Genomic DNA, 22,323 nt, shown 5'->3' with positions numbered 1-22,323 from the left:
CCACTATCTGCACTCTGCTTCCCCTGCTTGTGCTCTCTCTCTTTCGAATAAATAAATAAAATCTTAATTAAAAAAAGAAAGGAAAATACTTGCTTCTCTCATCTATTTCCTCCGAAGATAGATTCTTCTTTAGAATAATTGGGTCAAATCTTTTAAAAATGGTCTCATTGGAATTTTGATTGAACTTGCATTAAAATCCTGATATAGTTTGGGTAGAATTAACATCAGCACAGCATTCAGACTAGCTATCCAGGAAAACAATTAGTCCATCACGCATTCAAGTACTCTTTTAAAAGTATATTTGGGCCTTAAGGGTATGGAAATGGATTACTCATAGTCACTGGTCCTTGGCATGCACTACTGTTATGTGTGCCAATTACTAAGCTATTATCTCTTGGCTTCAAATCCATTCCCTGGTTCTGAGGTTTGTGAATCTGGGATGACAGCTCTGCTAACCACACTGCTGCTTTGCCCATGGGCTGTGTTGGACTCTGCCAATAGGGGGCACCAAAGAGACCGTGGAAGCCTGGAGGAAGCAGGAGGGAGCACATTCCTTCCTGTTTGTTCTCTGCTTCTTTCCTGACCCTTGCTTGTTCCCATCAACATCAGCATTAGCCAGCACAGCTACTTCACCCCGGGAGGAGCCAGTTCCTTCCTGTAGCAGCTGCTAGATAGAGTTTGCAGTTTTCCCAAACCTTGGACATCCCTCAGAGATGCCAACACCATTTTACCAACATGTTTCCCAGAGAAGGTCCCAGCCTCTCATGGTCCTCTGAGCTCACATGATGCACTAGCTGGGCAGTAACCCCCTCCTCATTATCTGAACTTCATCGCTAGTGGATCCACCTCATCCAAGTCTTTAGTTTTAATAATCCTAAACTTTATCCTTTGTTTTTTTTCTGTCCCAGGGGGCAGTAGCTGCTTCTTGTAGTTACTGCTACCATGATATCGTTGGATTCTCTTTTTGCCTTTCAGTTACCTGCTTACCAATCCTTTATACCTAATTAGCATATATTTATATATATGAAATCATCTCTGGGGACACCTGGGTGGCTCAGTTGGTTGGGCGTCTGCCTTCAGCTCAGGTCATGATCCCAGGGTCCTGGGATTGAGTCCTGTATTAGGCTTCCTGCTCTGAGGGGAGCCTACTTCTCCCTCTCCCTCTGCCTGCTGCTCCCCCTGCTTGTGCACACCCTGTCTCTCTCTGTCAAATGAATAAATAAATAAAATTTTTAAAAAAGAAAAAAGAAATAATCTCTGCTACAATCACTGCTGTGACTTCTGTCTCCTGCGTATACTTTGACTGACACCAATATTTGCAACCAGAAGTAGATTCTCAAAGGTAGGATTTGAGGGATGGTTTCATTGTTTTTTAGGGGCTGGACACAGTGATGAGCTCCTTGCCAATGAGAAAGAAGGTGTTAGTGAGTCATAATATGCAGTGGCATCATGGTTTATCGTATATTATCACCCGGGTTGACTTTGATGAAGTTCCAACTGGAGTGGGTGACTTGGGAGATCACTTGGCTACTTCGATTGATCATTAGTATTAATAATGGCTACAAGGATATGAGTATTTGTGGTTTCTTCTGAGTGCCCTGACATGCTTACTGAACGAACATTTTAATTTCGGGTCTTTAAACTCTCAGCTTCAGTTGCACTCAGGGTTGTGTTTGAATCCCAGTTGGGTGTAGAGGTTACTTGAAAATAAAATCTTAAAAACAAAGCAAAGGAAAATCACAGGTTTCCCTCACACTATCCAAACATTCACTTTACACTACTTAACTTTTTTTTTTAAAGATTTTATTTATTTATTCATGAGAGACACACACACAGAGAGGCAGAGACATAGGCAGAGGGAGAAGGATGTGGGACTTGAACCCAGGACCCTGGAATCATGACCTGAGCCAAAGGCAGATGCTCAACCACTGAGCCACCCAGGTGCCCCAACATTACTTCACTTTTACAAAAGAGCCACATTAGTACCTTTTAACTCTAATCAAAAGACATCCAAAGAGGGTCTTCACTTTTATGAAATGCTAATTGCTTTTATGCTTTATGCCATTTCTGTTCATGAAAGGCTTATTTTTTTTTATTTTTAAAAAGATTTTATTTATTCGTGACAGACAGAGAGAGAGAGGCAGAAGGAGAAGCAGGATCCAGGCAGGGAGCCCAACCTGGGACTCGATCCTGGGACTCCAGGATCATGCCCTGGGCTGAAGGCATGTGCTAAACTGCTGAGCCACCCATAGAGTCCCTCATGAAAGGTTTAATATGACCACTCTACTTCCAGATAGTGAGGGAAATCTGTACACTCTTCCATGCTTTTCCTACCACCACTCCACTGAAATTACTTTTGTTGCTCAATCCTATGGTTGGTTTCTATGGTTGGTGACCTGCAAGGTATTTGATTGCTCCTTCCCAATTATTGATAACTTTGTTTTTAAAATTTTTAAATTAAAAAAAATTTTAAATTTCTTTAAGATTTTTATTTATTTATTTATTTGAGAGAGATAGAGAGCAGGGGCGGAGGGGCAGAGGGAGAGGGAGAGGGAATCTCAGATCGACTCCCCACTGAGCAAGAAGCCAGACCTGGGGCTCAAATTCATGACCCATAAGACCATGCATTGAGCTGAAATCAAGAATCAGACACTTAACCAACTGAATCACCCAGGTGCCCCTGATAACTTTCTTCACTGGCTCCCAGGACATTACCTTTGCGTTTTCATCCTACTTTTCAGTCTTCACTGAGAGTTCTTCCACTTATCCCACGTTTCTGAATTTTGGGACTGCTACAGGGCTGAGAGTTTTGTTGTCTTTCTCTTTTCAAAAAGTGTACATTGATTTTTTTTTTTCAATAGTTTTATTTAATGTTATGACTTTAACTACTACCACTGTCCATCATTTCCAGATTTATATATCCGGACCCTACCTCTCAATTTTTTAAAAAAAGATGTTATTTATTTATTTGACAGAGAGAGAGAGCAAACACAAGGAGGGGGAACAACAGAGAGGGAGAAGCAGGCTCTGCACGTAGGGGGCCTGATGGGTGGCTCCATCCCAGGACCCTGGGATCATGACCTGATCTGAAGGCAGATGCTTAACCAGCTGAGCCACCAGACACCCCTCTTTCCTTAAAACTCAACAGCATGGGATCCCTGGGTGGCCCAGCGGTTTAGCACCTGCCTTTGGCCCAGGGCGCGATCCTGGAGACCTGGGATCGAATCCCATGTTGGGCTCCCGGTGCATGGAGCCTGCTTCTCCCTCTGCCTGTGTCTCTGCCGCTCTCTCTCTCACTGTGTGCCTATCATAAAAACAAACAAACAAAAAAAACCTCAACAGCGTATACTCAGTATCTCCTTTTGGCTGTCTAACAAGCATTTCAAAGAACATTCACATGATAGATCTTGTTTGACAACTGATTTATTTCTTTACCTTTTTCAGTATCTGCCCTACATCACAGAGAGTGACCCTATGGGCTCTATTCCCCAACCCTCCATGCCAGCCAGCTTCTGCTGCCTTCAACCACTGGGAGGCCCTGGCTGGAGATTGACCAACATGATGGAGAGACAGACAACAGGACGTTTCTTCTACTCCCTCCGTGCATCAGGGTGCTTCTCTTGAAGTGGCCACAGCTCTTACTAGATAGACCTGCTGTGATTTCTGCTTCTATCAGGTGACCCCAGTCCTTGGACATCACCACCTCCTCCATTTGTCTGTCCTTCTACCCTAGGGATGGTTATAGCTTCCTGCTGAAGCTAATCTCCAGTTTCCCTCACCATCCCCTTTTGCCCCTCTGGTCTTCCATCACCCATCCAACCAAACACTGCATCAAATGTTCGAAGTAGTTGCCATTTATTGGTTTGGTCTTAATTGTTACCTTTTTTTTTTTTTTTTAAAGATTTTATTTATTCATGAGAGACACACAGAGAGAGACAGAGACATAGGCAGAGGGAGAACCAGGCTCCCTGCGGGGAGCTTGATGTGGAACTTGATCCCAGGACCCTGGGATCATGCACTGAGCTGAAGGCAGATGCTCAACCACTGAGTGACCCAGGCGTCCCAATTACTAGTAGGCGTACAAATTTTTCTTGGTGTCAAGAGTTGCTTCAGGAAACAGATCCTCAAACTGGGATTCTGGGATTAGGTTGTTCACCCGTGTGAGCTTTAGTGAAATGATATCTTTGCAAGTGGAAAAGGGGAGTACAGTTATCTCTAGACTATATTGTCTCTAGGAGGAATGTGGAAGGCTTTGGCAGTAGACAAATGTGTTGCAATAGGAAAGTTCTTTCACTCATTAACTACATATCCTTATGTGAATAACTTACCTTCTCTGGCCTTTTTTCTTTTAAAATATTTTATTTTTATGTAATCTCTACACATACAATGTGGAGCTCAAACTTACAACCCTGAGATCAAGAGTCACATGCTCTGCTGACTGAGCCAGCCAGGCGCCCCTCTGACCTTATTTCTTCCTCTGTATTTTAGTCAGTTCTGGTTGAGATAACAAAATACCATAGACCAGGCGGCTTAAATAACAAACATTTATTTCTCAGAGTTCTGGAGGCTGGGAAGTCCAAGATCAAACTGCTGGCAGGTCTGGTGTCAGCTTCCTGGTTTGCAGATGGTTGCCTTATGTGTCCTCACATCGTGAGAGGAGAGAGAGAGGGAGAGAGGAGTCTGTTTCTTCTTAAAAGGCCACTAATCCCTGGACACCTGGCTAGCTCAGTCAGAGGAATGTGCAACTCTTGATCTCAGGGTTGTGGGTTTGAGCACCAAGTTGGGTATAGAGATTGCCTAAAATTAGAATTTCTTTTTTATTATTTATTTATTTTTTTAAAGATTTGTTTATTTATGATAGACATAGAGAGAGAGAGAAAAGCAGAGACACAGGAGGGAGAAGCAGGCTCCATGCAGGGAGCCCGACATGGGACTCAATCCCAGGACCCCAGGATCACGCCCTGGGCTGAATGCAGACGCTCAACCACTAAGCCACCCAGGGATCCCCTAGAATCTTTAACATATTTTAAAAAATGTTAAAATAGTACATTTTAGGGGCATTTGGGTAACTCAGTGGTTGAGCGTCTGCCTTTGGCTCAGGGCGTGATCCCTGGTCCTGGGATCAAGAGCCTGCTTCTTCCTCTGCCTGTGTCTCTGCCTCTCTCTCTGTGTCTCTCATGAATAAATAAACAAAATCTTTTTTTTTTTTTTTTTTTAAAGAAAGACTAGGAGCTATATTTGGGGTGGACAGAAAAGGTAGTGATTGGTAGAAGGCATGAGGGAGCTTTAGTGGGTGCTCACTAAAGTTCTAAATCAGTTTTAGAATGCAGTTTCTAAATCTTGGTTGTAGTTGGAAACACAGTCCCAGGGATCCCTGGGTGGCGCAGCGGTTTGGTGCCTGCCTTTGGCCCAGGGCGCGATCCTGGAGACCTGGGATCGAGTCCCACGTCGGGCTCCTGGTGCATGGAGCCTGCTTCTCCCTCTGCCTGTGTCTCTGCCTCTCTCTCTCTCTCTCTGTGTGTGTGACTATCATAAATAAATAAATAATTAAAAAAAAAAAAAGGAAACACAGATCCATTTTATGACAATTCATTGTCATATTCACAGGTTATACTTTTAACCTGTGAACTTTTCTGCTTATACTATACTTCAATTAAACATCTAAAAAAATAGTATTACTGTGGTGGTTTAAACATGCTCTCCAAAATATGTCTGCAGGAGCACCTGCCTCCCTCAGTTGGTGGAGTGTGCAACTCTTGATCTTGGGGTTGTAAATCTGAGCCCGACGTTGGGCATAGAGATTACTTAAATATTAAGTAAATTTAATACATAATATATAAATGAGTATTATATATAATTTTAAAAATAACTCTAAAAACATTTGGATTGAAGGCCCAAAACATTTGGATTCTGTACCACAGAATGTTATTGATTTTTTTTTTTTTTAAGATTTATTTGCTTGAGAGTGAGAGAGAGAGAGAGAGAGCACTACCAGAGGAGAGGAACAGAGGGAGAGGGAGAAGCAGGCACTGCATTGAGCAGGGAGCCTAATGCGGGACTCGATCCCAGGACCCCAGGATCATGACCTGAGCCAAAGGCAGACATTCAACTGCCTGAGCCGCCCAGGCACCCTCAGAATCTTATTTCTTTACTTTTCAAAGAGCTGTACCATTATCAGCATGTCTCTAGAAACCAAGATATCCCCTGGCTCAGGATCAAGTCCTAGTAAGCAGGCTTAGTGCATGGTATGTGTGCAATTTGCAGCCCTCTTTAGGGGCCAAAAAGGAGACAGAATTCATGCCAGCATGAGAGGCCATTTATTGTTCAGGGGTTGGGCCCCCACGTTTTGGAGGAGTTCCCCCTCCACTTCCTCCCCCCATTGTCCCTGTAGACCCCTCAAGTGGCAGGTTGCTGAGTTGATCGTGGAGGGAACACATCTTCAAGTGTAGATAGTCCAGAGCGGCCACCTTCTCCCTGTAATGACAGAGGTCGGGAGAGCTGGTGCTGATGAGGCCAGATGCCATGGGAATGGTGTGCAAGAAGAGGGTGACTCAGGCCCTTTCCCCAAGACCTCACCCTCCTCCCACGCCCTCAGCCTCCTTCCTCACTCCGGCTTCATCTTGTCCGTCAGCAGCAGGTTCTTGGCCCGCAAAGCTTCGTCTTGGGCCAGCCGAAGGGTGGAGCTCAGGGCCTCTGCCCTGACGTGTTTGGCCAAGGCCTGGCGCTCCAGCTCCTGGGGAGAGGAGTGTAGGCGCGGCTGGGCTTGCTGGACTGGGCTGGGGGTGGAGGGGGAGCTGGATCGCGGAGGGCAAGGGGCATGGGGCCCGTGGGGCCCATGTTCCTCCCCCCAGGGCATCCCCTCATACTTTGGGCCTGAGACTGACCCCAGCATCCCACAACAGGCTGGCTTTCCAAATGCCATTGTGTCCTAAGCCCACATCTGTCCAACTGTCTGTCCCCTGAGGTACTGGCTTCCTATGTCCCAGCAAGCACTGAATCAGAACCTAACAGATTATCCCCTAATGCCCATAAGCCATCATGCATTTGACATGTCTGGGGCCCAGTATCCCATCATGTGGTGAACTTCTATATCCCCTAATTCATAAGACCCCACATCTCTCTCTTAGGTAGCATCTCAGTTACAATAATAGCCCTCGGTGCTCTGGTTCCTTATTTTCCCCAATGTCCCAGGCCCCATGTCCTAACAGTCCTATAACCCTGCCACATCAATGCCTCACTGCAACTTGCACCCCATCATACATTAGGCCAGTATCCCATAATATATTAGATATCTATGTTTCAGAATGTACACAGGCCCCAAGTCCCATCAGCTATTGGGTGGGAGTCTGGGTGCAATGACCTCATGAAGAGCCCTCATTCCCATAATGCATTAGCTTCCAACGATCTATATTTACTGGGTCCCCTATCTGTCCTCAGGGATCCCATATTGCCTCTCTTAAGGTCTATAGAGAATCAGGCTTATATTCCATAAAGCTATAGCCTGGTGTCATCTAATGTATCATCGTGCTTTAGGCCCAAGTCCATCACCCAGGGTCCCGTGATGACTGACCTATGACTTACTAACCATCAAATTGCTTGCCCTTCTCCTCACCCTAATCCATCAGAGTCCAGTGTTTCCCCTAAACACCTGCTGCCCACAGCTTAGTGGTTCCTGTCCTGCCACACACCAACAGTATCCTTGTGTCTGGGACTCCCCTCCCACTCCCCTGACAGAAAAGTGGGGCCTGATAGCCCATGGTCCCTGGTACCAGAATCTTCTTGTGTAGCCTCTGGCAGCTGGGGCAGGCGGGAGCCAGGCCCTTCTGCTTCACTTCATCCACTAGTGGGGTCAGTGCTCGCTCCAGCAGCTGCTGCAGGGACTCTGTGGACAGCTGTTGCCCCTGGCTGAGGGAGGGGCAGTTACCAGGTGTAAGAAGCCTAGTCCCTACTCTGTTCCCAAATGCCCCATGCCCCACCGCCCAGCCTCCATCCACCCAGATCCTGCTTTCATTATACACCCATGCAACCTTCCCACCATACACTGGGGCCAACCTACAGTGCATCAGGTATCCTTTGATTTTCACAGTGTGGGTAGTTCCTACGATGCCTGGGGATTCCTACTCCCATAGGGTACCAGACAGCCCTCGGTTCATGGAAAAAAAAAATTTCCCACAATCACTAGTTAAACGTGATCCCATATTGTATTGGAAGTCCCTTACTTCCTAATAAGGACCAAGCACCCTATCCCCTGGTTCTCCAATGCACCAAGGTCTCACCTTTCCCACAATGCACGGAGAAACCCAGTCTCCTACCAGGTACCACATCCCAACCTTCCCACAATGCACGGGAAATCCAAGATGCTCTAAATGTATCACGTCTTGTGTTCCCCAAGACACTGACATCACTTCGTAGGGAGGGGGAAAATCTGGCTCCCATAATGCAGCAGGACTAGCCTGTCCCCAAATGCATGGAGATACCTGTCTCCCAAAGTGAACCCCACCCCCCTCAGCACACTCTTGGCCAGTGCCCTGTCTCCTTCAATGCTCTGTCCTCAACAGGACCCAGAATGCGCCAGGCCCCGCGAGGCCCCATCCCCTTACCTGGCACAGCGGACACAGGAGCCTTGGGGCGGCCGGTCCAGGTTCATGGAGAGGTCAGACCCTCTTCGAGAGCTCTGAAGTTGCCGCCCTAGCTCCTCCAGAATAGGTTTCACTGGGCCCAGGCCCTCCAGGTCGCTCCTCAGTGAAGCCACAGACACTGCTGATCGCTCCACCCTGAGGTGTGAGAGTAACCAGTGCTGCGAGGTCGCCTCTCCTACAGTAAAGTCCTCTCCACATTGCACCCATTATCAGCCGAGCTCCTAGGTTCCTGTCTAGCCTGTGGTACTTCGGCCCCGCCCCTCTCTGCTCTCATTCGTCCTTCCTTTATGTTTTAAGTGTCGGGATGCCCCTCCCTATTTTCTAATTGGCTTTCCCTGTCCGACTTGGCCCCTCCCTTTGTCCTTTTAAGGTATGGACCTGGGCCCTTCTCGGTTTGGCCCCGCCCTTCAGTCCTTATAAGGCAGACCACGCCCCCTGTCTTCTAATTAGAGCTCAGTCCACGCTCTCTACCGCTAGGCCCCAGCTGATTGGCCCATCCCTTCAAGGCCCCCCCCCCCTTCCAACCCCTGACCTCGCACTCTTACATGGTGCACAGCTCGTCCGCGCGTCCCCGCAGCTCCTGCAGGCCCCGTGCCGTCTGCGCCTGCTCGCGCTGCGCGCGCTCCCATTGGCCCAGGAAGCCGTCGAGCCTGCCGCCCAGGCCCCCAAGCAGCCTCAGGGCCTCCTGCACCGCCCCTTCCTCCTGATGCCAGCGGGCAGTCAGCGAGGACACTTCCCTCCTGGAGAGGGAAGAGGTAAGAACCGGTCAAGGCCCGGGTTTGGATGCGTGCCCAGCGGCCCCGCCCGGCCCATGGCTCTGGGTGAGTACCCAGCCTCCAAATTCTCCCGTCCTGTCCATTCCTTGCAATCCTCCCATGTCGTACAGAACCCTGCCAATAGGGAATCCCTATGGGTGGCTCAGCGGTTTAGCGCCTGCCTTTGGCCCAGGGCGCGATCCTGGAGGCCCGGGATCGAGGCCCGGGATCGAGGCCCGCATCGGGCTGCCGGTGTGGAGCCTGCTTCTCCTTCCTCCTGTGTCTCTGCGCCCCCCCCCCCATGTCTATCATAAATAAATAAACAAACAAATCTTTAAAAAAAAAAAAAAAAAGAACCCTGCCAATATCCCCTTCTCTGGTATCCTGGCCCTGCACCCCAGCTCCATCCAGACATTGCTTCTTTAGGGTACCACTCACCCCAACTTTGTCCCAGTGAAGTTGGAGACTCCGAGGACCTGCCCCCTACCCAAACCCGCCCACCCTACTTTCACCAACCTTGCGTCTGCCAACCTTATACTCAAACTCGGTTCTTTGAAGTCTGGCCTTTCCAGGTCACCCAGTGCACTCCCTCCTAGACTTTTTGAGGTTCCATGGCGTAGGCCCTGTCCCCCTAAGATCTTCCAGGTTCCATCCTCGGGCCCACCTATTTTAGCTCCTTGAGGCTCCCCGCCCCCCTTCCCACTTGCCTCAGATCCTCAAGGCCCGCAGAGACCTTCTGCATCTCCTGCTCGCTTATGATGGGGCCTTCCCCTGCTCGCGGCCCCATTCCCCAGCCACCTGGGGCCATGCTGCGGGGTCGTGGGGGTTCGTCGGGACTCCCTGGAGTGCCAGAGCAGCCGGGGGACTGGGCGGTGGGGCCCAGGCCATGCCGAGAGAGTCCAGCCTCCAGCTTCTGCTCCAGCTCCTGCAGCTCGGCCTCCTGCCTCCGTGGTGTCTCATCCTGCAGTTGCTGCTGGAGGTAACGCAGCTTCTCCTGGGCGGGGAAGGAAGGAAGGGTTACAGCGTCCAGCCCCTTGCCTCCCACAACCTCCTCCACCCCCAGATCTACACAATGAATCCTGGAGATTGGAAAGCAAATGGATGTGGAGGAGGATATTGGGAAGTCCCGCTTCAAGTCTAAGTGGACCCTCAACTGCTGTCACTAGGGAGGATTGTCACCCTCTGAAGCCTAGCTGGAATCCCCCAAATGCCTACCTTGGAGTCTCCATCCAGCCCTCCACCCCTACTCCAGTTCTCCATGGTGTCAAATTCCAGCCCCTCCTGTTTCCAGAACAACTGAGGCTTTTCCAACCTTTTTTGGGAAGAGTGGGAATGTGGGCAGGACGGGCATTCCTGCACAAAGCCCAATACGAGTGCTTCACCGAATGTGACTTTGTGCGTGGAGGAACATGACCAGGAACGTGAAAGGGGCCAGTGTGGTGGTAGGGGTGGCAAGGCAGGAAGTCCCACCTGAAGTCTACCTCAAGTACCTTGAGCGTCTGATCCTCTTCCCCAAATCCCCTCCTCACCTCCAGCAGGGCAGAGTTCTGCTTCAGGACGTTGGTTTTTATTTCAGCATCTTCCACCGACCGGGTCACCTTCCGGCAGTTCTCCTGGGTCAGGACACCAGGGCGGGGGGCCCTGCCTTCCCATTCCAGTTCCGCCTCCCAACCCTTACCCTTGCTAGTCGCTAGTTCCATATAGGCTCCAACCCCTCACTCAAGACACACCCGCTTCTCGGAAAGTCTGCCTTCTGCCCATTGGTCTGTCCCTTATCCACCTGGTTCCCTTGACTTAAGGGATGGGTTCCTCCATCGACCCCCTCCCATGCTACTTTTCCACTTCCACCTCTCTCCTGTCTGTGACTCTGTGCCTCCTCACATTTTTTCCTGCCCTCCTCTTCTTCCTACTTCCACTCCCATCTCCCCATCCTGCTCTTGCCTACCAGCGACTCACCTTGAGTTGACTACAGTACCCTTCCAGTTCCTCTGCTTCTTGCCGCCTTCTTTCTAGATTCTCACTGAGCACAGAACACTCACTCTGGAGCACAGAAGGGAGGAGAGGTTAGCCTAGCCAAGGGCCACAGGAAGCACCCCCCCCGCCCCCGGGGAGGAGATGCTGGGCCTGGGAAGGTCCCCTTCCCTTCTTCTGAGCCTCAACTGTCTCAACCCAGGCTGTGGATACACCGAGTTGGAGGAAATCTAGAAGAGGGGAACTTGGCTGAGGAACAGGAAGAAGAGGTGTTGTGGGGGAGGGGTCCCCACACCTGCAGCGTCTGCACATGCTGGTTAACCCTGGTGGTCTTTTCCTTCAAGCTGGTGATGGAGTCTTTGGCGCGGACCAATCCACTGTTGACCCCACTCTGGGGAAGAATGAGAAAAGAAGGTGGGTCAGTGGTTGTGTGGGAGCACCCTGCAGTCCCAGGAAGAAGGTTAAGACCTGGGAGGAGGCTGGGTTTACCCCTCGATTCTGCCCTGGAACAGTGGTAGCTCGGGCCAGGGCTGCTCCTCTTTGTTTTTGTTTTTTTAAGATTTATTTATTTATTTGTTCACAAGAGACAGAGAGAGGCAGAGACATACGCAGAGGGAGAAACAGGCTCCCTGCAGGGATCCCAATGTGGGACTCAATCCCAGGACCCCAGGATCATGACCTGAGCCAAAGATAGATGTGTAACCACTGAGCCACCCAGGTGCCAGGGACTGCCTCTCTTTGATTCTTGGTAGCCCTACTCTGTAAAACTAGGTAGTTAGACTCATTTTCTGCTTGGTGGGATGGAAGGAAAAGAAGTAAGATCCAGGAGAGGGGGGCATCGCAGTAGCACTCAGACAGACACAGGGGAGAAGAAGGATGGTCTCAACCAAACAGAGATAAATGGCCTTGAGATCCACAGACATGAATAAACTGTTAAGGGACACCTAGGTGGCTCAATGGCTGAAAGTCTACCTTTGGCTCAGGTCATGATCCCAGGATCCTGGGATCGAGTCCTGCATCAGGCTCCCCGCAGGGAGCCTGCTTCTCCCTCTGCCCATGTCTCTGCCTCTCTGTGTCTCTACTAAATAAATTAAAAATAAAAATAAAAAAACTATTAAAACACATGCTCTTTCTCTCCAGGAACTGGAAAAAAATATTTTAAGATAACCCACTTTCTGGGTATAAGCACTTATTATACACCAGGCCAAACACAAACCTTTCCCCTTTTATTCCTCAAAGCCACACCTCTTGAGGTTATTTGGCTCATTTGGCAAGTGAGGAAAATAAGACTTAGAGAAGCACTGCCCCTGTACACAGCACATGAGATGGCTTTTCCAGAATTTAAACCCAGAGCCTTTGTTTTAAATCATGACATCCCTCAGCCCCTGATCATTGTAGTCAACTCAAAATGCTTTGCGACTCATGCCAAGCAAACTGTGGCTCAAGGGGGCTGCGCATGGCAGGATCCACTTTCTGCTCTTCCACATTTAAAGAAGAATCAGCCCAGCCATGTGATTATCCAGCCAAAGACTACATTTCCCAGACTCCCTTACAGCTGTGGCAGTATAAAAAAGTTTCAGCCAATGGGATGTAAGTAGCAATCACATAGGCAATTTCTATCCTCTTCCCTTTTTTTTTTTTTAATTTTTATTTATTTATGATAGAGAGAGAGAGAGAGAGAGGCAGAGACATAGGCAGAGGGAGAAGCAGGCTCCATGCACCGGGAGCCCGACGTGGGATTCGATCCCGGGTCTTCAGGATTACGCCCTGGGCCAAAGGCAGGCGCTAAACCGCTGCGCCACCCAGGGATCCCCCCTCTTCCCTTTTTTTAAAAAACATTCATTTATTCATAAATAATGGCGAGAATGCAAAGTTGATGACTAAAGGCAGAGCAACCATTTTGGATTAGTTGGAGGATGCAACAAGACAGAAGCCTGAATCCCCAACTCTGGTGGAGCTGCTGTGCTCAAATTCCAATCACTTATAAAGACTACCAAGTGAGAGAGAACATCTTCCACCTTCCTTAACCTGTGCTACTTTGTGTTTTTTTTTTTTGTCACTGCAGCCAAACTTGTGACTTAGTATCTGAACCACCAGAACACAGGAACCTGGAGCCTGCTGCATTTGAAGAGCAAGCCTGCTATGCTTGTTAAGACTTTTATGTGAGAGATAAACTATCTTGCTTAAGCCAGTTCCTTTGGTTTCTCTGACAGTTGGTGAGCCAATACACAAAGAGAGAAGAGAACAATTTCCTCCACTGTAGGAAAGAGACAATATCATGTTGCAGTGAAAGCAGTACTTTGAGAGAAATCTACAGCTCTAAACGTCTTCAAAAAAGAAGAAAGAATTCAGAGTTAATAAGCTAACTTTCCTCCTTAAGAAACTAGAGAAAGAAGAGCAAGACAAACTCGAAACTAGCAGAAGGAAGCAATAAAGACTGGAGTGCAGAAATAATGAAATTGAGAATAGATGGAATCTAACAAAACAGTAAGTTTTTTGGTTTTTTTTTTTTTTTTAAAGATCAACACAATTGACAGATCTATAGCAAGACCGGCCACAGAAGAGAAGACTCAAATTACTAAAAGGAAGGAAAGAGGGCACGTTGCTACCAAGCTTGGGGGAAGAAAAAGAACTATCAGAGAATACTGTGAACAGAGTGCCTGGCTGGCTCAGTTACTGGAATGTGTGACTCTTGATCTCAGGGTTGTGAGTTTGAGCCCCACGTTGGGTGTAGAGATTGCTTAAAAATAAAATTCCTATTATCTTTGTTTCTCTATTTTAAAGGAGAAAGGGAGAGAGGGACAAGCAGACTCTGTTGAGAGCAGAGCCTGATGCAGGGCTCAATTCCATATCATGACCTGATCTGAAATCAAGAGTTGGATACTTAACCAACTGAGCCACCCAGATGCCCCAACATATTTTTTAGAAGCAAATACTATGAACAGCTGTGTACCATCAAGTTTGATTATTTCAATGAAACAGGAAAATTCCTAGAAACACACAAACTATCAAAAGCGATTCAAAAAAAAAATGGGACATCTGAAGAGACCCACAAAGAGACTGAGTTCCAACAAAGAAAAGCCCAGTACCAGATGGCTTCACTAGTGAATTTTACCAGTCATTTAGGAAAGAACTACCAATGCAACTCAAACTCTTCAAAAACAGAAGGGGAGAGTGTAGTTCGTAACTCTTTCTATGTGGCCACTGTTACCCTAGTACCAGAACCAAAGACATTACAAAAAAATAAAACTAGAAGCCAATATCCCTTCTGAATACAGCTACAAAATCCTCAACAAAAGACTAGCAAGCCAGATCCAGCAGCATAAAAACAAGAATTTACACCATGACCAACCAAGTAAAATTTATCTTATGAATGCAAATGTGATTAACATGAAAATTAATTTTAATTTTTAAAAAATATTTATTTATTTATTTATTCATGAGAGACAGAGAGAGAGGCAGAGATACAGGCAGAGGGAGAAGCAAGCCACTCACAGGGAGCCTGATGTGGGACTTGATCCCAGATCCCAGGATCACGACCTGAGCCAAAGGCAGGTGCCCAACTGCTGAGCCAAACAGGCTTCCCGAAAATTAATTTTTAAAACCATATGGAAATCACTGTAAAACAATATTAAATAGAATAAAAAGGAAAAACACACAGTCATGTCAGTAGACAGGAAAAGCATTTGACAAAATCCGACACACCTTCATAACACTCATCAATTGGAAATAGAAGGGAACATCCACATCCCGATGAACGGTTTGTACAAAAAAAAAAAAAAAAACCCACAAAATATGTTTTGAGATATGTCCACAAATTCCTTGACATTCCTTTAAAATGAGGATCCTTCTCCCCTTCACTTGAATGTGAGCTGGACTTAGTGACTCTCACACCTAGTAAACAGAAGGCTGGCATGATGGTGTGTGATTTCACAGACTAGTTCATAAAAAAAAAAAAAAAAACAAAAAAAAACCATGGCTTCCTGCTTGCCCTCTCTCACTCTGGGGAGTAACTGCCATGTTATAAGCAGCCACTTGTGGGGAGGCCCATGGGGCAAGGTAATGAGTCTCCCGCTAAAAGCCATGTGAATGTGGATGTGCAACCCCAGCTCCAGGCAAGCCTTCAGATGGCTGTAGCCTCTACTGAAATTTTGACTCCCAACTTCATGAGTGTCCCTGACTCAGAACTGCTAAGCTATGCCATTCCAGGTTGGTTAAGTTCGAGGATAATTTGTTTCACAGCGATAGCTAACCAATACACAAAATGATATTTTTAACTGAAGACCCAGAAGATCTTGGGCTTCCTGTAACCATTCTGGGAAACAAGGAAAGCAGGTACTGGGATCAACTCAGTTCTCCTACTTAGTAGTTGTACAACCTCAGGGAGGAGACTTTGCCTCTGTGTCATAGATGGGCTGCTGTTGGGAGGAGCACAGGCCTGCCCAGAAAGGCTCTTTGGAATAGACCCTGGAGGTGCTTCAGCTTCACAGAGAGTAGATCAGGGCGTGGTGACAGTAGAGCCTGTCAGCCCTGGCTGAGAAGTGAATGCATGATGGTGAGGGGGAGCCAGAGATGGGGACAAATCCCTCCATGCCATCATAGGCTACAACTCAGCAGTCCAGCCCCCTCACTCTGAGCCTGCTTCAATTTTCTTTCTCATAAAATGGGAATTATGGTACCTTGGCCCAGATGGCAGTGAGGAAGGATCAACCAGATGGTATGATCAATAAGGCGACCTCAGTGATGAGTGTCAGCATTGTTAAAAAATAATGACAGCAGGGCAGGAATTAGCAAGAAGAGGCCTAGCACCACCATCTACAGCAGCCTCCAGGAATTCTGCAGGCAGCACGACAAGTCCCAAGCCGAAGTCAAGAGCCCTGCCTTCTGCATCATTGCTTTGATTCACTGAAAGCACGACCACCATCTCAGTTCCTCCTCTGGCCTCATAAAGGTGTCAGAGCTTAAGACAGGAGACAGCAAGCTGTCTTGCTTCATGTTCTGCTATTCTCTGTCCAGTCTCGGACTTGTCATCTCAACCACAGTCTCCAAGCACCCATTTCTCTTCCCTCTCTCTGGGTCCTTGCCCCTCTGTCTCTGAGTCTCTATCTGTCCCCCTTCCTCTGGGTTTCTGTCCCCCCCTCCCGGGCCTCTGTCCCCCTTTCTCTGGGTCTCTGTCCTCCCCCCTCTGGATCTCTGGCCCCCTCTCTCCCTGGGTCTCTGCGCCCCTCTCTCTGTCTCCAGCAGCCTCTCCTGATGTAGCTCAGGTGCTGAGAGCCAGGATGTGCTCTTGCTGTCCACACTGTCCCTGCTCTGCCCATACCCCTGGGTGTTGGCCACCATTACTTTTCCATTTCACAGAGAAGGAGCCTCAACCCCCTCAGAGGCTGATGCATCCCTGCAACCCTACAGCGAGCTCCCTGGCCCTGGGGCTCTTCCCTGGGTGTTACAGTCTGCTGGGGAATGTAGTGACTCAGAAGCAGCTCTGGTGGGAGGCAGACCTCTGCAGGTACTGCCTGAGAAATGCTTGCAGAGAGGGAGGACATTGATCTGTCTGGGAGAGATGTCTCCCAGGGCAGGCGTCCCACCAGGACTCTCTCTACCCTGTTTCCTTCTCTCCATCTGGCCCTTCTATTCTGGACCCTCGCCCAACCTCCTGTCCCGCCTCCCTGCCTCCAGCCTCCGCTTACCAAACATCCCCACACCAGCTGCAGAGGAGTCTTCTAGAAAAAGAAAGGACCTCTCTCTCACATCACCTGTCTTCTAGAACTGGCCGTGTCTCCTACCGGATTTCCTACCTTGCGAAGTTCACTCCACCTCTCTGTACCTGGTATTTTTGTTTTCATCTTTAAACTGCTAATTAGCCCAGTGGTTTAGCACCCCCTTCAGCCCAGGGCATGATCCTGGAGACCTGGGATCAAGTCCCACATTGGGCTCCCTGCGTGGAGCCTGCTTCTCCCTCTGCCTGTCTCTCTCTCTCTCTCTCTCTCTCTCTCTCTCTCTCTGTCTCTGTCTCTCATGAATAAATAAATAAAATCTTTAAAAAAAAAAAAACCCCTGCTAATTATACCATTTCCCTGACAGAACTTCTAGGGGAAGATCCCTATCACAGGGACATGACACAGTGCCCAGGACATAGTGGGTGCTCACTAAAGGGACTGGATTCAAAACTCCTCTCCTGAACTGTTCCTCTCCCCTACCCAGAAACCCTCAATGGCTCCCCATTGCCCTCAGAAGTGCATCCACACTTCTCAGCTTGTGTGACCTCTGCCCTCCCCACTCTGGCCTCATCTCTCTCACACGCCACACTCCAGCCCCATAGATCAGTTTGTAGTTATTCCCCTACTCCTGGCCCTTTAAATCCCTACCTTTCAACAAACACATGACAAAATGCTCAACATCACTCGGCATCAGGGAAATAGAAATCAAAACCATGATGAAATACCACCTCACACAGTCACAATGGCTAAAATTAACAAATCAGGAAATGACGGATGTTGGCAAGGATGTGGAAAAAGGGGAATCCTCTTCCACTGTTAGTGGGAATGCAAGCTGGTGTAGTTGCTCTGAAGAAGAGTATGGAGGTTCCTCAGAAAGTTGAAAATAGAGCTTCCCTACGGCCCAGGATTTGCACTACTAAGGATTTACCCCAAAGATACAGGGCAGCCCTGGTGGCACAGCGGTTTAGTGCCACCTGCAGCCCAGGGTGTGATCCCGGAGACCCTGGATCAAGTCCCACGTCAGGCTCTCTGCATGGTGCCTGCTGCTGTCTCTACCTCTCTCTCTCTCTCTGCGTCTCTATGAATAAATAAAATCTTAAAAAAAAAAATGATACAGATGTAGTGATCCGAAGGGGAACCTGCACCCCATTGTCTATTAGAAGCAATGTCCACAATAGCCAAACTATGGAAAGAGCCCAGATGTCCATTGACAGAGATGAATGGATAAAGAAGATGTGGTCTATATACACAATGGATTACTACTCAGCCATCAAAAAAAAATCTTGTCATTTCAATGATATGGATGGTATTATGGTAAGCAAAGTAAATCAATCAGAGAAAGACCATTATCATATGATCTCACTCACATGTGGAATTTAAGAAACAAAACAGAGGATCATAGGGGAAGAGAGGAACAAATAAGACAAAATCAGAGAGGGAGACAAACCGTATGATACTCTTAATCACAGGAAAGAAAATGAGGATCATTGGAGAGGAGGTAGGTGGGGGATGGGGTACCTGGGTGATGGACATTAAGGAGGGCACGTGGTCTAGTGAACACTGAGTGTTATATGCAACTGATGAATCACTGATCTCTACCTCTGAAACCAACAATACATTATATGTTAATTTGAAAAAAATAAATAGGGATGCCTGGGTGGCTCAGTGGTGGAGCATCTGCCTTCAGCTCAGGGTTGAGCGTTTGCCTTTGGCTCAGGGTCCAGCGATCGAGTCCCACACTGGGTTCCCTGTAAGGAGCCTGCTTCTCCCTCTGCCTATGTCTCTGCCTCTCTTTCTCTATGTCTCTCATGAATAAATAAATAAAATCTTTTATAAATAAATAAATAAACCCCTGCCCCTTTGCACTTGCTGTTCCAGCTAGCTAGAACACCATTCCTTGTCTTCTGCTTAGGGGAACACCTTCCTTATCTTCAAGATCCAGCTTATTTGTTGCCTTTTCCAGGAAGCATGGCCTTGGTCATGGCCAGCTGGGCCAAGACTACCATTTCCAGGGCTCCCACAGTGGCCTCTGCTGCCCCAATGAGTGCATCCAAGGTGCCCCCCAACTCCTAAGTCTGCCTCCACTACTTACAAGCTATGTGACCTTGGCCATGCTATCTAACCTTTCTTAGGCCTCAATAGCTTTATTTTTTTTTTTAAGTTTTTATTTTTTTTTCTATTTATTTATGATAGGCACAGAGAGAGAGAGAGAGAGAGAGAGAGAGAGTCAGAGACACAGGCAGAGGGAGAAGCAGGCTCCATGCACCGGGAGCCCGACATGGGATTTGATCCCAGGTCTCCAGGATCGCGCCCTGGGCCAAAGGCAGGCGCCAAACCGCTGCGCCACCCAGGGATCCCGGCCTCAATAGCTTTATCTGTGAAATGGGGATAAGTAATAACAATAAGCAGCACTTACTCTGTGCTCACAGTTGGCTAATGTGCTAAACATTTTACATGCAGGAGCGCCACTTCATTGTCATGACAACCTTATGAAGTGGGTGTGGTTACATCCAGAACTCTGTCTTGCTATATTTCCCACTCCTACGCCAGTTCCTGGCGCATCATAGATGTTCAAGATATAGTTGTTGAAGGAACAAATGCAACCATTTCTATGTTACAGATGGGGAAACTGAGGCTCCCGGAACACAGAAAGTGATCAGTAAATGCTAGTGAATCTGATTAGCATCATTACGACCATGATTATTTTCATGTCATTCTCAGAGTCCATGTCAAGCCCAGTTCAGGGAACCTGGCTGGGGTGGAGGTTGGCAGGGAAGTTAAAGGATCAAACTGTATCCATTCTATGCTCTAGCCAGGAATCCTTGAAATCCTCTTAGATCTTGCTCACCTCCTAGCTTTGCCTCAGATTCTTAGGGGATCCCCTTGGAGAACTCTTACTATACCATCAAAGTCCAAGTCCAGCACTGCCTTGTCCAGGAAGCATTTCCTGATATTCCCTGGTTTGAGTGGCCCTTCTCTGGGATACCCAGTGTTAGCTTCATTATGGAAATGTATCACTCCAGTCTGTCTCTGTCGCCCCCACCAGACTAGGAGCTCCCCATGCTCAGGAACCAGGCCTAACTCCCATCTGTGACTCCAGCCTCACCCAGGACATGTGGAAGTGAGTAGAAGAACTAAAGACCAATTCTTAGGCAATGAGCATCATTCACCCAGGATGGAACTGAGTCACAGCTGGTCATTAGGGGTGGAGGAGGCAGTTCTGGGCCTCGAGGGTAACCAGAACCTTCCCATTCCAAGTCAAGAAGACCACCCCCCCACCAGCTCCATCCCAGCATTTGCCTAGCACCAGGGTGAAGACCCTCATCTTCCCCAGCTAGGGTCCCTCACCAGTATTTCCGTGATGTCTGGGTCATCTGAAGCCCAGGGTGGGGTGGGAGAGGCAGGGGGCACCGGCAGTGCAAGCGAGCCACTGTCTTCTGTGATTGAGTCTGTCCCTGAGGAGTCAGTGGGCTCCACAGCAGCCAGGTTGAGCAGTGACACATTGGTGCAGGCCGAGGACCGTTTGAGGTTCAGGCACCAGTGCATTGGCTCATGGGACATCCGAGGCTCCACCCTGGGGAGAAGAAACAGGGAGGGTGCTCAAGAGGCAGCCCTGGTGGGTATGGCCTCTTCTGCCTCCCTGTCTCCCCACCCCCTGCTCTCTTCGACTCCCACTTCACCATCCACTTTCTTCTTCCTCCTCTGTCCCCGCTGCCTAATTTCTTCTGTCTTCTCCACCCCCACTGCCTACTTTCTTCTCCCTCCCTTTGTCCTGGCTCCTCTTCCTGAGTCTTCTCTTCCCCACTGACCTTTCCCTCCCTCCCTCCATCCCCACTACCTTCTTCCTCTCCACCTCCCACACTATGTCTCCTCTGCCACCACCCTCTTGTCTGCCCCTCCTCTGCCCCCTCCTCTTCTCCCCCTCCCCTTCCTCCAGCACCCACGGTGGGACTCGTGCTCTGTTGGAGGCAGTGCTGGGCGCTAGGACCGTCCCCGACAGGGTGCGACAAACCCACCCGTGGAACGACACGGCCTTCTTTTTCTTCGTGATCCCCTTGGCCGGGGTGGTCACCCCCCCAGGAGCCTCAGGGACCAGTTGGGCACGGCTCTCGACCCCCGCAGGGGGGTCCCCAGCCTCATGGATCTCTTTGGACTGCCAGATTGTCTTCACGACCACGCTCGCCATGGTGTGTGGGTGGCCCTGCTCCCCGGGGCTCCTTCCTCTGAGACTCTCCACCTACTCTGATCACTAACCCTCAAAGTCCCTGACCCCCACCAGCCTGCCTCATAAAGGACCCAACCACTGGGCTCCAGTAAAGAGGGGGGGTGCGTAGGAGTAGAGAAAGGCAACCAGCATGTTCTCCCGGGGTCTCCATGAACACTTCCAGCTCTACCAGATATGTCCCTTCTGTTAGAACTGCAATGGATTTGTTCTGGAACTTACAGTGGATGGGCCCCCTGGTTCTTGGGAGGCGTTCAACTTCCCTTCCCCTAAGCCTATGGGGTGACCCATCCCCCTATTCATACTTGATTTTTCATGTAATACCTTAGACTTGGCACTTTCTGGGGTCTGGGAGACTGTGATGAGTGAGGATTGAGTCCCATTGCTGGAGGATCCAACATTTTGGGGTAGGGGGCAGCAGGCAGGCAATAGGCGGAAATAAACCAAAATACCAGATGTTGGTAAATGATATCAGGAGAATCAATATGAGGTGATGACCTGTGCTCATCAAAGCCCATCGATTTATGCACTTTGAGATGTGAGCCTTTTACTGCAAGTGGCTTTTGCCTATTAAAAAAAAAAAAAAGAAACTAAACTGACATTGAACTATAGTCAATGATAGACATTTTGAAGGGTTTGGGATTGTAGTAGTTTCCTGGGGCTGCCATCACAAAGTCCCACAAACTGAGGTGACTCAAACAATAGACATTTATTGTCCCGGTTCTGGAAGCCAGGAGTCCAAGATCTAGGCATCTTCAGGATGGCTTTCTTCTGAGGCTGTGAGAGAGGGGTCTGTTCCTCACCCCTTGCTTCTGGTAGCTCAGGCATGACTAGGCTTATAGATGGTCATGTCCTCCTGTGTCTTCTTGTCCTCTCTCTGTAAGTATCTATCTCTGTAGCCACACTTCCCCCTTTTTAAGGACATGGTTATGGGGGCATCTGGGTCACTCGGTTAAGCGTCTGAGTTTGGCTCACGTCATGCAAGCAGGGGGTCTGCTTGTCCCTCTGCCCCTCCCTCC

The 22,323-nt window shown here is 48.6% G+C and overlaps 1 protein-coding gene across 2 annotated transcripts; it reads right to left on the bottom strand.

The window, feature by feature from the left end:
- Positions 1-6,317: 6,317 nt before the first annotated feature.
- TSKS (testis specific serine kinase substrate) lies at positions 6,318-20,798 on the bottom strand. Of its 2 annotated transcripts, XM_041744815.1 has the most exons (10): positions 20,431-20,798; positions 11,661-11,756; positions 11,351-11,434; positions 10,924-11,007; positions 10,102-10,388; positions 9,185-9,379; positions 8,601-8,774; positions 7,770-7,905; positions 6,609-6,733; positions 6,318-6,474 (listed from the first exon to the last, which is right to left on the bottom strand). In XM_041744815.1, exons 1-10 carry the CDS (start codon positions 20,641-20,643, stop codon positions 6,318-6,320), a joined length of 1,551 nt encoding a protein of 516 aa, XP_041600749.1. In that variant the 5' UTR covers positions 20,644-20,798. The 2 variants fall into 2 exon arrangements, with proteins under 2 accessions (XP_041600749.1, XP_041600748.1); XM_041744814.1 differs by lacking the exons at positions 11,661-11,756; positions 20,431-20,798 and adding an exon at positions 8,057-8,143 and having other exon boundaries at positions 6,324-6,474; positions 6,609-6,776; positions 10,924-11,397.
- Between the last annotated feature and the right edge of the window lie 1,525 nt (positions 20,799-22,323).

Source organism: Vulpes lagopus, chromosome 2, assembly GCF_018345385.1.
Source record: "Vulpes lagopus strain Blue_001 chromosome 2, ASM1834538v1, whole genome shotgun sequence".
NCBI lineage: Eukaryota > Metazoa > Chordata > Mammalia > Carnivora > Canidae > Vulpes > Vulpes lagopus.
The sequence above is the reverse complement of the archived record's forward strand: the minus strand, read 5'-3'. Positions and strand labels throughout refer to the sequence as shown.

Excerpts from the sequence above, each read along its gene's own strand:
- TSKS (XM_041744815.1), bottom strand. The coding sequence starts at position 20,643 with ATGTCCCATGAGCCAATGCACTGGTGCCTGAACCTCAAACGGTCCTCG. Across the intron at positions 11,757-20,430 it reads CAGACATCACGGAAATACTG|AGTGGGGTCAACAGTGGATT; the intron begins GTGAGGGACCCT and ends ATTCTTCCCCAG. Across the intron at positions 11,435-11,660 it reads AGCATGTGCAGACGCTGCAG|AGTGAGTGTTCTGTGCTCAG; the intron begins GTGTGGGGACCC and ends TCTGTGCTCCAG.